The following is a 13049-nucleotide window of genomic DNA, read 5'->3' on the forward strand; positions in this document are numbered from 1 at the left end:
AGTTTTTCATGCTGTAACATTTTCTAAGCATATGAGTTACACTTTGATAAGGAAGTACACTGCAATTTTACCCACACATTTAAGAAGAAATTTTTCTTAAAAATCATCCTGAAAAACTAAAGCAAAAGTAAAGACTAAGATTGTCCAACCTTCAATGATTCTCTTTTTTTTTCCCAGTGAGAAGTGTATTTCTTACAACCTCTTTCCCTAACACTTTTTAAGAGTTTATCAAAACACCAGAGTGTCCTGCAAAACTACAAATACCAGAGATGAGCATAAATGATCCAACACACATCAGAGCTAAGCAAGAAATTTCACAGGGCTCAGAATGGACTATGACTTTGTTGGTGTGCTCAAAAGTGAGTTTACTCTTGGACCCACCTTATGGAAGAGCTTGGACCGAGCTTCTTAACCCAAATCTCAGTGTTTGTGTGTACAGTAAGAAATGAATAACTGTCAAAGGGGTGGACATTCAAGTCTATTGGTCAATATGGTAGGCTGAATAATGGCCCTCAAATAAGTCCATGTCCTAATCCCTCAAAGAGAAATACTTTCTCTTTGAGTCCTGACATATCCCCACTTACTTTTTACTTTAAAACCTTAGTAGTTTCAAAATGTTGTTTTTTATTTTTGAGAGAGCACAAGTGGAGGGGGAGCAGATAGAGGGGGTGACAGAAGATCTAAAGTGGTCTCTGTGCTGACAACAGTGAGTCCGATGTGGGGCTTGAACTCACAACTCATGAACTGCTAGATCATGACCTGAGCTGAAGTCAGACGCTCAACTGACTGAGCCATCCAGGTACCCCTAAAAACCTTAGTAGTTTTAAATCTTACCATGTTTAGAATGGAGAAATGATGTCACTCTCCAATGCTAAATATAAAAAGAAAGGGAAAAAAATAGAACAAAAAGGAAGAAAATTAACACAAAATCCAGTATATGATACAGTTGTTAACTTACAGTATTGTTTGAAATGATTTTAGTAGATTCTTAAGTAATTAAGTCATTCAAGAAACATTTATAGTGACCTACTGTGCACTTAGCACAGGACCACAAAGTCAAATAAGGTCTTTCTCTTGCCTTCCTGTCACATCTGACTTGATCTCTACCTAGACTTCTCAAAATCATGACATCTCTTGAATGTGGAAACAATCATGTACAGAAATAATGGAAGATTTTTAGTTTGGTATAAACAATCTTAATCGCTACATACTTTTCTGAGCAAGTCACTGTTAGTAATGGTTGAATCCAGGAAACTTGCATTCAGATCCTTTAACATTTATTGATGATGGAGCACTTTGCTAAGCTGAGAAAACCCCAGTACCCACTCATTAAAGGAGACTACATGGGGGCGCCTGGGTGGCGCAGTCGGTTAAGTGTCCGACTTCAGCCAGGTCACGATCTCGCGGTCTGTGAGTTCGAGCCCCGCGTCGGGCTCTGGGCTGATGGCTCAGAGCCTGGAGCCTGTTTCTGATTCTGTGTCTCCCTCTTTCTCTGCCCCTCCCCCATTCATGCTCTGTCTCTCTCTGTCCCAAAAATAAATAAACGTTGAAAAAAAAAAATTAAAAAAAAAAAAAAAAAAAAAAAAAGGAGACTACATGGGCAACGACCTTATAAGCAGGAAATTGTTTGATGTGCATCTTAGCAATGCCATCAAGCCACAGAACCACCTCTATCTAGCCTGGGCAAAGACTGTCGGGAGTCCTGGACTCTCAAGGTCCATGGTCAGAATACTCTTCCTTTTAACATGGCTGGAAATGGGCAGCCCATTCTTTCTTCTGGCTGCTTTCTCTTTTCTAGGCCCCACACAGAGTAAACTTCATAAAGCGATTTTGCTACAGATGTGACCATACTAATCTAGCCCCACTCTGCTGAGGCTGCACAGTCACGTTCCCTGTAGCCCCAGATGGACTGTACTGAGTAAGTGTCCTAAAACATCCCAATTCCACGGTCAGAATTAATGATATTTCAGCAAAGGTATTCTGTAAAATTCTAAGCTGTGACTTCCTCCCCTTTCAGGTCCCGGTGGTGGCGCTCAGGTAACAACTGCCCCTGAATGACTGCTATGGGTGCTTCTTCCACTTTAGTCACTAGACTAAAGGTATTCAGAGATTTTGCCATTCATGATGCTACTGGTTCCTTTGAATGGTACCATTTTACCTTCTCCTTGAGAAATAGCCATAGTGATTATTAGTGTGCCTACCACGTGATTATAATCTTTTGGAATACTGATGTTAAATGACAATTCCTCTAATTCAGTTTTTAAGCACTAAACTTTTATCAAACTCTAATGTGTAGTCTATCTCAGGCAGTAATATAGTTGTCATTTCGGTCAGGAATAACAAGTGTCTTACAAAATTGACGATTTGGGAAAATATTGAGCAAAGTGCATACTCATTTTCCAGGGTTAGGATTTGGTGTGTAATTTGCCATAGTCTGGGCACTTGTTAAGAACCAATAATGCTTTCTTTGTTCAGACATGTCGAGTCAGTCCATCATCTTGTAGCAGAAGTAGGTTTTCATTTAGGCCAACTATCCAGCAATCTAAAGATGTGGCCAAGCCAGTTGAAGGAAAACTTTTTTTTTTTTTCTAATTAGAATTGGAATGCAATGGGTTTTTTTTGTTTGGTTGGTTTGGGTTGTTTTAGATAATTTTTTTAATTGACATATAGTTGGCACATAATGTTACATTAGTTTCAGGGGTAAAACATAGTGATGGTCAAGTCTATATGTTATGATGTGCCACCACAAGGGTAGCCACCATCTGTTACCATACAACGCTATTACAATACCAATGACTGTATTCCCTGTGCTGTACCTTTTAAGGGATGAAATGTTGTTATTCTATTTAGCTAGATTCTGAGAAGTGTTTTGCTTCCTTAAACAGAGATCAAATATCCCCTTGTCAGATGGGTCACCTACAGGAATACCTTTGTAAAGGCAACTACCATGGAGTAACACTAAGAAAAGAAATCATTCAGGAGCAGAGGCAACTGAACCATCCAAGATCCTGGCCCTGCACTACCACAGAATCCCTTATAAAAAACAGCAACTGATGAGGGCAGATACCACAGAATATGGCCAATAAGTATGAGCTAAATGAATGCGTGGTAGGCTTCAGACCCTAACTTCCACTGGCCCTGTACCAGGGGCAGGAGGAAACTGAGGACACTTTTTTTTTTTTAATGTTTATCTATTTTGAGGGAGAGAGAGACAGAGTGTGAGTTGGGGAGGGGCAGATAGAGAGGGAGACACAGAATCCGAAGCAAGTTCTAGGCTCCAAGCTGTCAGCACAGAGCCCGATGTGGGGCTTGAACCCACGAACTGTGAGATCATGACCTGAGCAGAAGTCAGACGCTTAACTGACTGAGCCACCCAGGAGCCCCCTGAGGACACTTTTAATTAGCAAATTGTGTCTGTTTTATATTTAAACACTTATAGCAGGTTCCTGTTTTCTACTGAGGATGTTTCTTTCAGTTTTTATGATGTGATTTGAAAACTTGTAATCTGCTACAAAGAAAGAATTGATGTCCAGTTTCATAGAGGGCTGTTAGTTTTGTACTAAGGCAATAAGATTTGTATAACATGCATAAAATTTGCCTATAAAGATTGCCACATAGATTAGTATCTTTATCATTGAATGGGTATTGAACAGAATGATGACAGATTTAAGAAAACATTGTAAAGAAAAATTGTGTAAAGAAATTGCATATAAACAAGGTGTCATTTTGGTGAAATCAGCACATCCAACTTTTTTTTTTTATGTGGTTAATACTGTTGCAAGACCAAGATAAAGTTCAACACATAAATGGTTTTAAAACCTGAAAGACCTTTTTCTGTGCTGTAAAACTAGGAAACCATTCAGAAGAAAGAGTATCACTGTGCGGTATAGGGTTGTTCATATTATAATGCAATTGCCACAGGCTTCATAAATAGAAAAAATTATTTCAGTTCTTTTTTTTTAAGTTTTTTTATTTATTTTGAGAGAGAAAGAGAGAGAGTGAGAGAGAGAATCCCAAGCAGTCTCCCCACCATCAGCACAGAGCCCAATGTGGAGCTTGAACCCACAAACCATGAGGTCGTGACCTGAGCTGAAATCAAGAGTCAGATGCTCAACCAACTGAGCCACCCAAACACCCCACTGTTTTTGTTCTTAAACTTGGGTGCCATAGTTCACTTTTTGCAGCTTAAAGTTTCATAAGATGTATTTTTTTGTTTTGTACTGATTGCCACTGTTGTCTTGCCCATATCTTTCTGGAAATGCTTACTACATTTGACGTCGTGACCACTCATTTTTCTCAAAACTCTCTGCTCTTGATACTCCTGGTTCCCCCTTTCTTGCCATCAATCCGTTTTTTCATTCATCTGTCTGTCTGTCCTTCCTTTTTCTTTCTTTCTTTTCTTTTCTTTTTTTTTGTTTGTTTCTCTTTTGCACTTTTTCCCCTCTGCCAGTTTCCCTAAAGGTTGATTCCCCCACTACAATTCTCTTTATTCATCCATATTGGATGATTATATCATCTATACTGGATGGACTCCAACTTGTGTGCCTAACACCCTCAAATCTTATCTCGAGCCCTGATTCTTGAACTCCAGATTCACACATTAAACCTTTCTAGACCTGTCTACTTGGATGTCCCATCAGATGTCATCATCTTGCCCTCTCTTACTCCTGGTCTAGACTATTTCCCCTCCTATATTCCCAACTAAGCTATCGACAATTCCACTCCCACACCCCCAGGGCATCCTAGAAGCTGCCTACATCCAACCACTGGGTGCTGCTCAGGACACTTAACCCATTCATCTCCCCCTTCAACCTTAATACTAGTATGTACTTCAAACCATGCTCATGTGTCACCTGGATAATTGCAGTAGCTTCCTACTTGGTAACATTAACTCTTCCTTCAATCTGTAGCTCACACTGAAGTTAGACAGATGTACAGAAAACAACAACAAAAACCAACCACCTTTCCACTGCTTAAAATCGGTTCCCACGTTCTATAGAGTCTAAAAAGTAAAGACTCATTTACTTCAAATTGATCCAAGTCCCTGCAGTATCTGGCTTCTACCTTCCTCTCTAATGCATTCCCAACATCCCTTTACTCTCATCTCATGTATCACTAGGAAACAAAGGCTTGCATTTCTCCCCAGACACTAGGCTTCTTCAGGCTTATATGCCTTTTCCGTATTAGCTACTCTGTTTGGAACATTCCTCCCAGCTTTCCCATTGGTCCATTCTCCTTCATCCTCAGTTCCAGCACAGCTTTATTCCTCCCAGGACTCCTCCTTTGAGCCTTGAGGTTGTGCCTTCTCTTGTCCAAGCACGCAGGGGTCAGCTGATTGAAACTGGTGTGGCTGCCCTCTTATACCAAAAATACCTTGAGGGCAAAAAATACCTACTCCTCTATATCCCCATTAGCTACCACAGTGCTTAGAGCACAGAGGGGATGTTCAGTAGGTGTTTAACTGAACAAAACAAAATTGAATTTGACTTTGTGAGGCCTGATATTAAAGAACTCATATTGACTCATAGGCATCACCTCTTTCTTTCCTAAGAATTCAGAAATCATTTTAAATAAACTGTTTGAGAATTTTTCTAGATATTAAGCTTACCAGTTTGCTTCTGGATTTTATTTTCTCTGCTGAGGCAACTGAAAAGACATTTTCCTACCTTCCATCTTTTGACATCTATCCTGTTCTGAGTGGTTTCTCAATGTTTACCAATAGTGCTTCTGTCACTTCCTCTGAAAGTCCTTTCTGGATCTTGTCAAGAAATTTCCCTGAATCTGGACATTGAATTCCACTGAATTACATGACGGTCATATCTCTTTTAAGCGCTTCACTTCCCAACTTGTCATACTCCTTTTCCCTATTTCTGTTTAAAGGACATTCTCTTTGAAAGGAGATAAAAACACATCTATGGCTGTGGAATCAATTTAATGTAAGTGTGCTGGGGTCACAACCATCATTTTCTTTGAAAGGAGATAAAAACGCATCTACGGCTGTGGAATCAATTTAACGTTAAGTGTGATGGGGTCATGCTCTCATAATTGCCTGCCCTTAAGGATTACTGCCATCACCTCAGTTCCTTAGACAGACCTAGGACAAAGATAACTGGAGACACTGCTGGGCAACACAGAGACGGTCTTTTCTCCGTTTCAACAAATCTCCTGATGCGCCATACACAGAGCATCTCAGGAGGGTTTCATTATTTTTCTTCCAAGTGGCACTATCCTCCTCTTACATCTTACATCTGACTATATTCCTAGAGGCTTGGCACATTTTTTTTTCTGCATAGCGACATATGTGACCCAAGTATGTTTTCTCTTTCTTACCTCTTGCCCTTCCCTATACATAATACAGAATAAGTTCTGTGCTAAAATATCAGATCACTTTGTCCCAACCTAAAAAAAAAACGAAAACAAAAAACAAAAAAAAACCCCTTTGTAATAAGTTCAAAATATAACAGAAGTGAGTTAAAATTATTTTTTTGACAAATTCTTCAGTACTTGTAATACACCAGCCTCCGTGTCACTGCGGGTACGCTTGGACTACAGTCCCTGACCCTGAGAAGTGTGTAAGGTTGTCATAAAAACACAGAATAGCATGTTAGCTTGGTAGCTTTAACATTTTAACTCTTTACAGAGGTCATAAATCAAGAGAAGGAGTTCTTTTTTAATTTTTTTTAACATTTATTTCTTTTTGAGAGACAGAGAGAGAGCGCAAGCAGGGGAGGGGCGTAGAGAGAAACACCGAATCTGAAGCAGGCTCCAGGCTCTGAGCTGTCAGTACAGAGCCCGATGCGGGGCTCAAATTCACGAACTGTGAGATCGTGACCTGAGCCAAAGTTGGATGCTTAACGGATTGAGCCACCCAGGCATCTTAAGAGAAAGAGTTCTAAGGAGACCGTTTGGGAAGTAATGTGTGTCATGTACAATATGGAGGACACAGCGAATTGACGTTTGGCTCTACCTGGAAAATCACAATGTAGGAGTCAAGCTGGTCGGGTGCTCTGATGGATGAGCAAAAAAGAGGGGCTGCATCAGGATTAGATAGTATTCCTTGAGTTTGTCAAGGCAACAGTTGCAGAAAGGTTGCCATGGACCAAATGTGAGCCAGGCACACAGGGGAGAGAGCCAGAATGAACTCGTCTTAGGTCTTGTCTGCAGGCGCCATCTAGAGGGGTGAACGAGCCTAAGCAGAAGCACTGCCAATGCTAAAGGACTGAGGAATGATTAAGTGACCCACAAGAGTAGAGATGCATCATCCTCATCAAGGGAACAGCAAATGAGAAATACACAACTACGGGAGTGAGGGCTCTCTAGAGAACACACAAAAGTGCCTGTGAGAAAGAGAATCAGTTTTCTTCCGTCGTCTAAGACCAGAGCATGTGATCACCATGATAGCCACTGAGAAAGAACTTCCCTGCTCCTTTTGCCTTTCCTCCCTCTGTCCTGTCCCAAGCTTGGAAGTACCTGAAATATTCATCGGCAGCAATGGGGAGATGGCTTGAAAGGTCTAGGCAAGAAGAAAAGACAGAATCCCCCCCCCTCTCTTCTGTGAGCGCAGTCCTCCCATCTACGGTGAGCCCATAGCAAGGGTGCCCCACCCCTCAGGCACAGAGCTACTCAGAACATTAGGAAGCATGGGGTAAAGAATGCCGAATTTCTTGAGTAAGTTATATATGGCTTCCCAGAGCAGGTAACTCTTAATCACATTCTTAAAGAATGAGTAGAAATGTGTGAAATCGGATATTTGGGAAGAGAGTTCCAGCTCAGGAAAAATCACCAGCAACAATGAAGGCCCAGAAACACACAGTGTGTTGGGTATGCAGTGAGCTGTTTAGTGCAACAGGGCACAGGGCCAGTTGTGGTGCCCAGTGATTTCAGAAAAGTGGACTCCAGTCAGATAAGGAGAGGTCTTGTATGCCATGTTAAAACTTTGAGTAAAACTTTCCTCAGCATTAAGAAATCTACTAAAATACATCCTGAGTAAATAATGCTTATTAAATTTGATTTCCACCTTCCAAAATTTTAAATTTAATCCGGATATGCTCCCGTGTTGCGTTATGCTTGCAAAGATGTCACCTCTATAATGTTAACTTTCCATTTACTCTCTCTGGCGTCATTCCTCCATGGTGAAGCTGCTTCTTGGTGTTTACATTTTTTTTCTTGCCTCCAGATTTCACAGTCTACACAAACATTCATTTTAAAACCTTTCCATGACAGCTAGTATAGCTGTCTGGTATAACAGCTAGCTAAACCTGTGTAAGCTTTAAATAGTCAGCTAAGTTCAGGGGCTACTTTTTAAAACACCGAGAACAAGATATAAATAGGTATACCCATAAAAGTCCTAACTTTCTCATTGTCAAACTTTTCCTCCCTTCAGGAGATACAGGCTACCCTTCTACCTGCCCCCCAGAGTCTGATTTCCACTTTGGCTTCCTCAACCTACTCTATCTAGGGACCCCCTTCTCTGCCTCCAGTGGAGCATTTCTGACATCTCAGCTCATGGGATCCTGCCACCCCCTAGGATTTGTGTCTATCCCTGTGATCAACAAGTGTTATGAAAAAAGGAACAGCAGCAGTCCTCAAATTCAGAACCCTGGCTAGACTGTCCCTCAACATAAAAAGCACTTTCTCCTGAGAAAAAGCCTTGTAAATTCCCCACCATCTTTTCCCAAACAATAACTGACTTGCCTGAGTTACAGCTAATTGACCAATTTTCCCCAACAGAGAAATTTCTTTGTATGACAGAAATCTCTTGAAACAGAAAAGTGAGTATAATTCTAGCTGATCTTATCTCACTGCACCTCCTGGAGTCAAATTTGTGGCATGTGATTCTGACATGGATGTGTGTGTGTGTGTGTGTGTGTGTGTGTGTTGTTTTTTCCTTCTCCAGTCTGTGGGATCTGTCAAGTCTGATAATTGTGACAAACATCCAGGGTCACAGGGCCAATGAGATAGTTGGCCTGGTGGGCTGAAGTATTCTTAATTTGTCCTTTGGTGCCTCCCTAGAGCCTACCCTGCACTTTGGGAATGCTGAGTATCATGTCGATGAAAGTGCTGGCTCCTTAGAGATCTGTGTCTGGAGGACAGGCCCTGACCTTTCACAAGCATCATCTGTCACTGTACGCTCCAGGAAGACAGAGCCAGCATCAGCAGAAGGTGAGAGGGCCATTTTTTAAAAAATGTGTCATGGGGTTCCTGGGTGGTTCATTTGGTTGAGCATCTGACTCTTGATTTCAGTGCAGGTCATATCTCATGGTTCATGAGTTCTAGCCTCGCATCAGGCTCTGTGCTGATAGCACAGAGCCTGCTTGGGATTCTCTGTCTCCCTCTCTCTCTGTCCCCTCCCTCTCATGCTCTCTCTTTCAAAACTAAATAAATAAACATTTTTTTAAATAAAAAATATATCATTATCAAGATATATGTATAAGGTGGAGACTAGTCTGTTAAGTGTAGTATGCCTGGTCTTTGTTAATGGACCCTGATTTTAAGTTTCTCCTACCTGAGCACATAGATGGTCTGTGTATGTAATGACTTTTGCTGTTTATAAAATAGACTTTATGATCCATTCATTACCCATTGGATTGTCATGGACCCAAATTAATTTTCCAAAGTTCAGAATATTTGTAGATACTAAAAGCTGTTCGTAACAGTATTTCAGACCAAAATACCTCTTTAATGGCTGAACCAGGCCCGTCTCCCAGGGAAACCCAGGTACTGTTAGACCCTAGAAGGATAGGAGGTTTGCACTCTGACTCAGGCATTTTCCTTGGCTTAAGCATCGTGTCTTCATGGCCCACTCACCTTTGCCCCTGTTGATATGGACAATTAAGGCCTGGCTGACAGTGGAGCTAGACAGTTCTGGATACTACCTGCTCTGGCAAGCCTGTCGGCTGCTTTACCAAAAAATAAAACAAACAAACAAAAACCCAAAACACAGAATAATTCAACAGGAAAAGAAAGGGAAATTTCCATCTACAATGATATCCACATTTTCTCATTTGTCATCTGGGAACTTTTAGTCTCCTGGGTCATGGACAATCAGTTCAGGATATCCAAGGCACATGAGAATATTTTAAGATAAAAGCACAAATCTTGCAAATAAAACCCAGCAATATTAAAGTCTACACTAACTAATGAGGCATCAAGAGAATAAAATCTTTATTGACCTCTCAAATTGTAAGCCCAGTTTCAGCATGTACCCATAAACAGGAATATAAAGAAGGAAAATAAAGACAGATTTAGGGCACGGTGCTTGCTCTTGGAAGAATTCACATGTTATAACTCTCCAGTGATTATATCATAGCACATGATACATGAAACCAGTAATGATCCGTACAAGGTTTTTTAGTGGGTTTTTGGTTTTTTCTTATTGCTTTTTTTTCTTTTCTCTTCTTTCTTTTTCTTAATTTACAGAGGTCATTTTTCACTCTCTATGTGTTTGTGGAAACAAAAATAAATAGACTAATTGGCTTATTGGGCTATTTTGCTTGTGGTTGGGAAAATAAAATTCGAATTCATTTAGATAAATCCCTTTGCATACAAGTAATGACCCTTCTGCTAGCTCTCAGGTGGGGGTGGACTAATAGAAATAATGCATCTGTGGAGCACCTGGGTGGCTCAGTCAGTTGAACGTCCAACTTCACCTCCGGTCATGATCTCACAGTTCATGGGTTTGACCCCCACGTCGGGCTCTGTGCTGACAACTCAGAGCCAGGAGCCTGCTTCGGATTCTGTGTCTCCCTTTCTCTCTGCTCCTCCCCTGCTGTGCTCTATCTCTCTCTGTCTCTCAAAAATAAGTAAATGTTAAAAAAAATTTTTTTAAGGCTTCTGCTCAGCTTGGTTAATTAACAATAATAAGTATGCATACATAGTTATACTATATCATTATAACTTGTTACATAAATAATAATTACAATTTCTTTGTACTAGATGCCTACTATTTGCCAGATTCCATGCTAGAATCTTTGCTGTATTATCTCTAATCTTCACAACAACCTTGTAAAAGAGCAATAATTACCCCATTTTGCAATTAAAGAAACTGAGACTCAGAGAGTTTCAGTAGTTGGTACAAGTAAGCAATAAACTCAAGACCTGAACCAAAGTGTAAAAGATCCAAAAGTCTCTTTTCCTTACTCTCCTGCCCTGGTATTTTTCAGCATAATCTTGCTTTGTCTTTCTTAAATGTAATTATTTAATGGCTTTTTTAAAAAATATCTTTGCAACAATCTCAAACTTACAGAAAAGTGACAAGTACAGGAAAAGCAGGGTTGTTTTTTTTTTCCTGAACCATTGAGAGTAGGTTGCCAATAAACTTGGAACCATCTCTCTGAAAACTTAGATTGCCATTCCTACAAAGATATTTTCCTTTATGACCACAATGCAAGCATAAAATCAGGAAATTAACTTGATAAAATTACTGCAATTTAATCCAAACACCTCATTCAAGATCCACCAGGTCTGATGTTTCCTTATAATTAGATTCAGGCTCTGCATCTTTGGCAGGGAAGTTGCAGAGATGACACTGTGTTGTCACTGGAGCCAATCAAATGGCACACCATTTCCATTTATCCTGTTAGTGGTGGTGTTAACTTTGATCACTTGGTTAAGTGGTATCTTCCAGGTCTCCCCACTGTGAAGTTATTTTTCTTCCTTTGCAATTAATAATTATTTTATGGAGAGATACCTTGAGACAATATAAATATTCTGTTCCTCGATTTATTAATATATTTATATTACCTAGGGTTCTCTATTGTATTCTATTGGTTATAATTTACTGCTGTCTTTACATTTGACGACTTTTTTAAATAAGTAGCAAAGAAATTATATGATTAGGTGCACTAACTTACAAAATAATAATGCAGAAAGTGGCACCAACTCCATGACTTAGTAAAATTGAGCAGAATGTGATAAGGTTAACCAAATATCTAGCAAAGGTGAATGAGTGAAACCTAATGAAAATTAAATTCCTGATAGTTATCTTAACAATAAAAATTAAAAAGATAAATTCTTCACTACAAATTGAAGTTGCCTTCAGAGAACCTTCAGTCTATCAGTGGGATTTTTATGGAAGTACTTAAAAAGTGATGTGCCTGGTCTCAACATGGAGAACACTGATGAGGATGTCCCATGCTCATGGATGAGAGACTATCATGGCATTCAGTAGAATATGGAAACTTTCTCTTTCTGGGGGTTGAGCCCACAAAATATGATTCTGAAATTGCTGTGTATATGGGATAATGTGATTATTCCCTGAAGAAAATTTTTCTTTGAAAGAAAACTTGTGAAAGTGAATCCTACAGTCTCACTCTTGACCTTTCCTTTCCCACTAGCTGGAATAGATTATGTTGGCATCAGCCGAAATCTGGGCTTTGCACCAGGAGTGCATATGCAGATATTCCAAGTGACAATCCTTGATGACCTGGGACAACCCATCTTGGAGGGTCCAGAGAGGTTTGAATTAGTTCTCCAGATGCCAGTGGGTGCAGTGCTTGGAGAACCAAATAAAACCACCATTTTCATCAATGACACCATCACTGACTGTAAGCAGAGTACTTGTAGTTCCTTTGATTGAAAGACTTTAAGGACTTAACAGCCAAAATATGTCTCCTAACAACAGAATGAAACTGTACTGTATTAACAGCTTAGCAACTCTGGAATATCAATGATATTGTACTGTTATTGATGTTATATGTATGCTGGTGATATACACAAATATAGCTTATGTGACTGTATGGATACAGAGATATGCACATATACAGAGAGAGGACTGAGCCCACAAAAGATTAGACTGTGTTCTTGTTTTCCTTTTCCTATTTTCTTTTACTTTGTTTCTAAAGCTCGTGAAAAACATTGTCATCAATTAAATCAAAAGTTAAGAACAAAAGGGTCGGCTTCTCTTTGCCAATTGATGCTCAACGTGAAGCACCTTTCACCCACATACATACTGTCACCCTCTTTCAGTTTTTCAGGTTATTGTGATAAGAGTGCCCTAACTGAAATTTGCCCATGCGCTGAAAGCTCCTTTTTGCGAATTGCTCAATTTT

The 13049-nt window shown here is 39.9% G+C and overlaps 1 protein-coding gene across 1 annotated transcript in view; it reads left to right on the forward strand.

The window, feature by feature from the left end:
- The window catches only part of FREM3 (FRAS1 related extracellular matrix 3), an 88171-nt gene extending 75459 nt beyond the window's left edge, over positions 1-12712 (forward strand). Inside the window, exons 7-8 of the mRNA XM_043568135.1 lie at positions 9013-9162; positions 12336-12712. Of these exons, the coding sequence (XP_043424070.1) occupies positions 9013-9162; positions 12336-12577 (392 nt within the window). The 3' untranslated portion in view covers positions 12578-12712. The remainder of the gene's footprint in view (positions 1-9012; positions 9163-12335) is intronic.
- The last annotated feature ends 337 nt before the right edge of the window (positions 12713-13049 follow it).

Source organism: Prionailurus bengalensis, chromosome B1, assembly GCF_016509475.1.
Source record: "Prionailurus bengalensis isolate Pbe53 chromosome B1, Fcat_Pben_1.1_paternal_pri, whole genome shotgun sequence".
In the NCBI taxonomy this organism is placed as follows: Eukaryota; Metazoa; Chordata; class Mammalia; order Carnivora; family Felidae; genus Prionailurus; species Prionailurus bengalensis.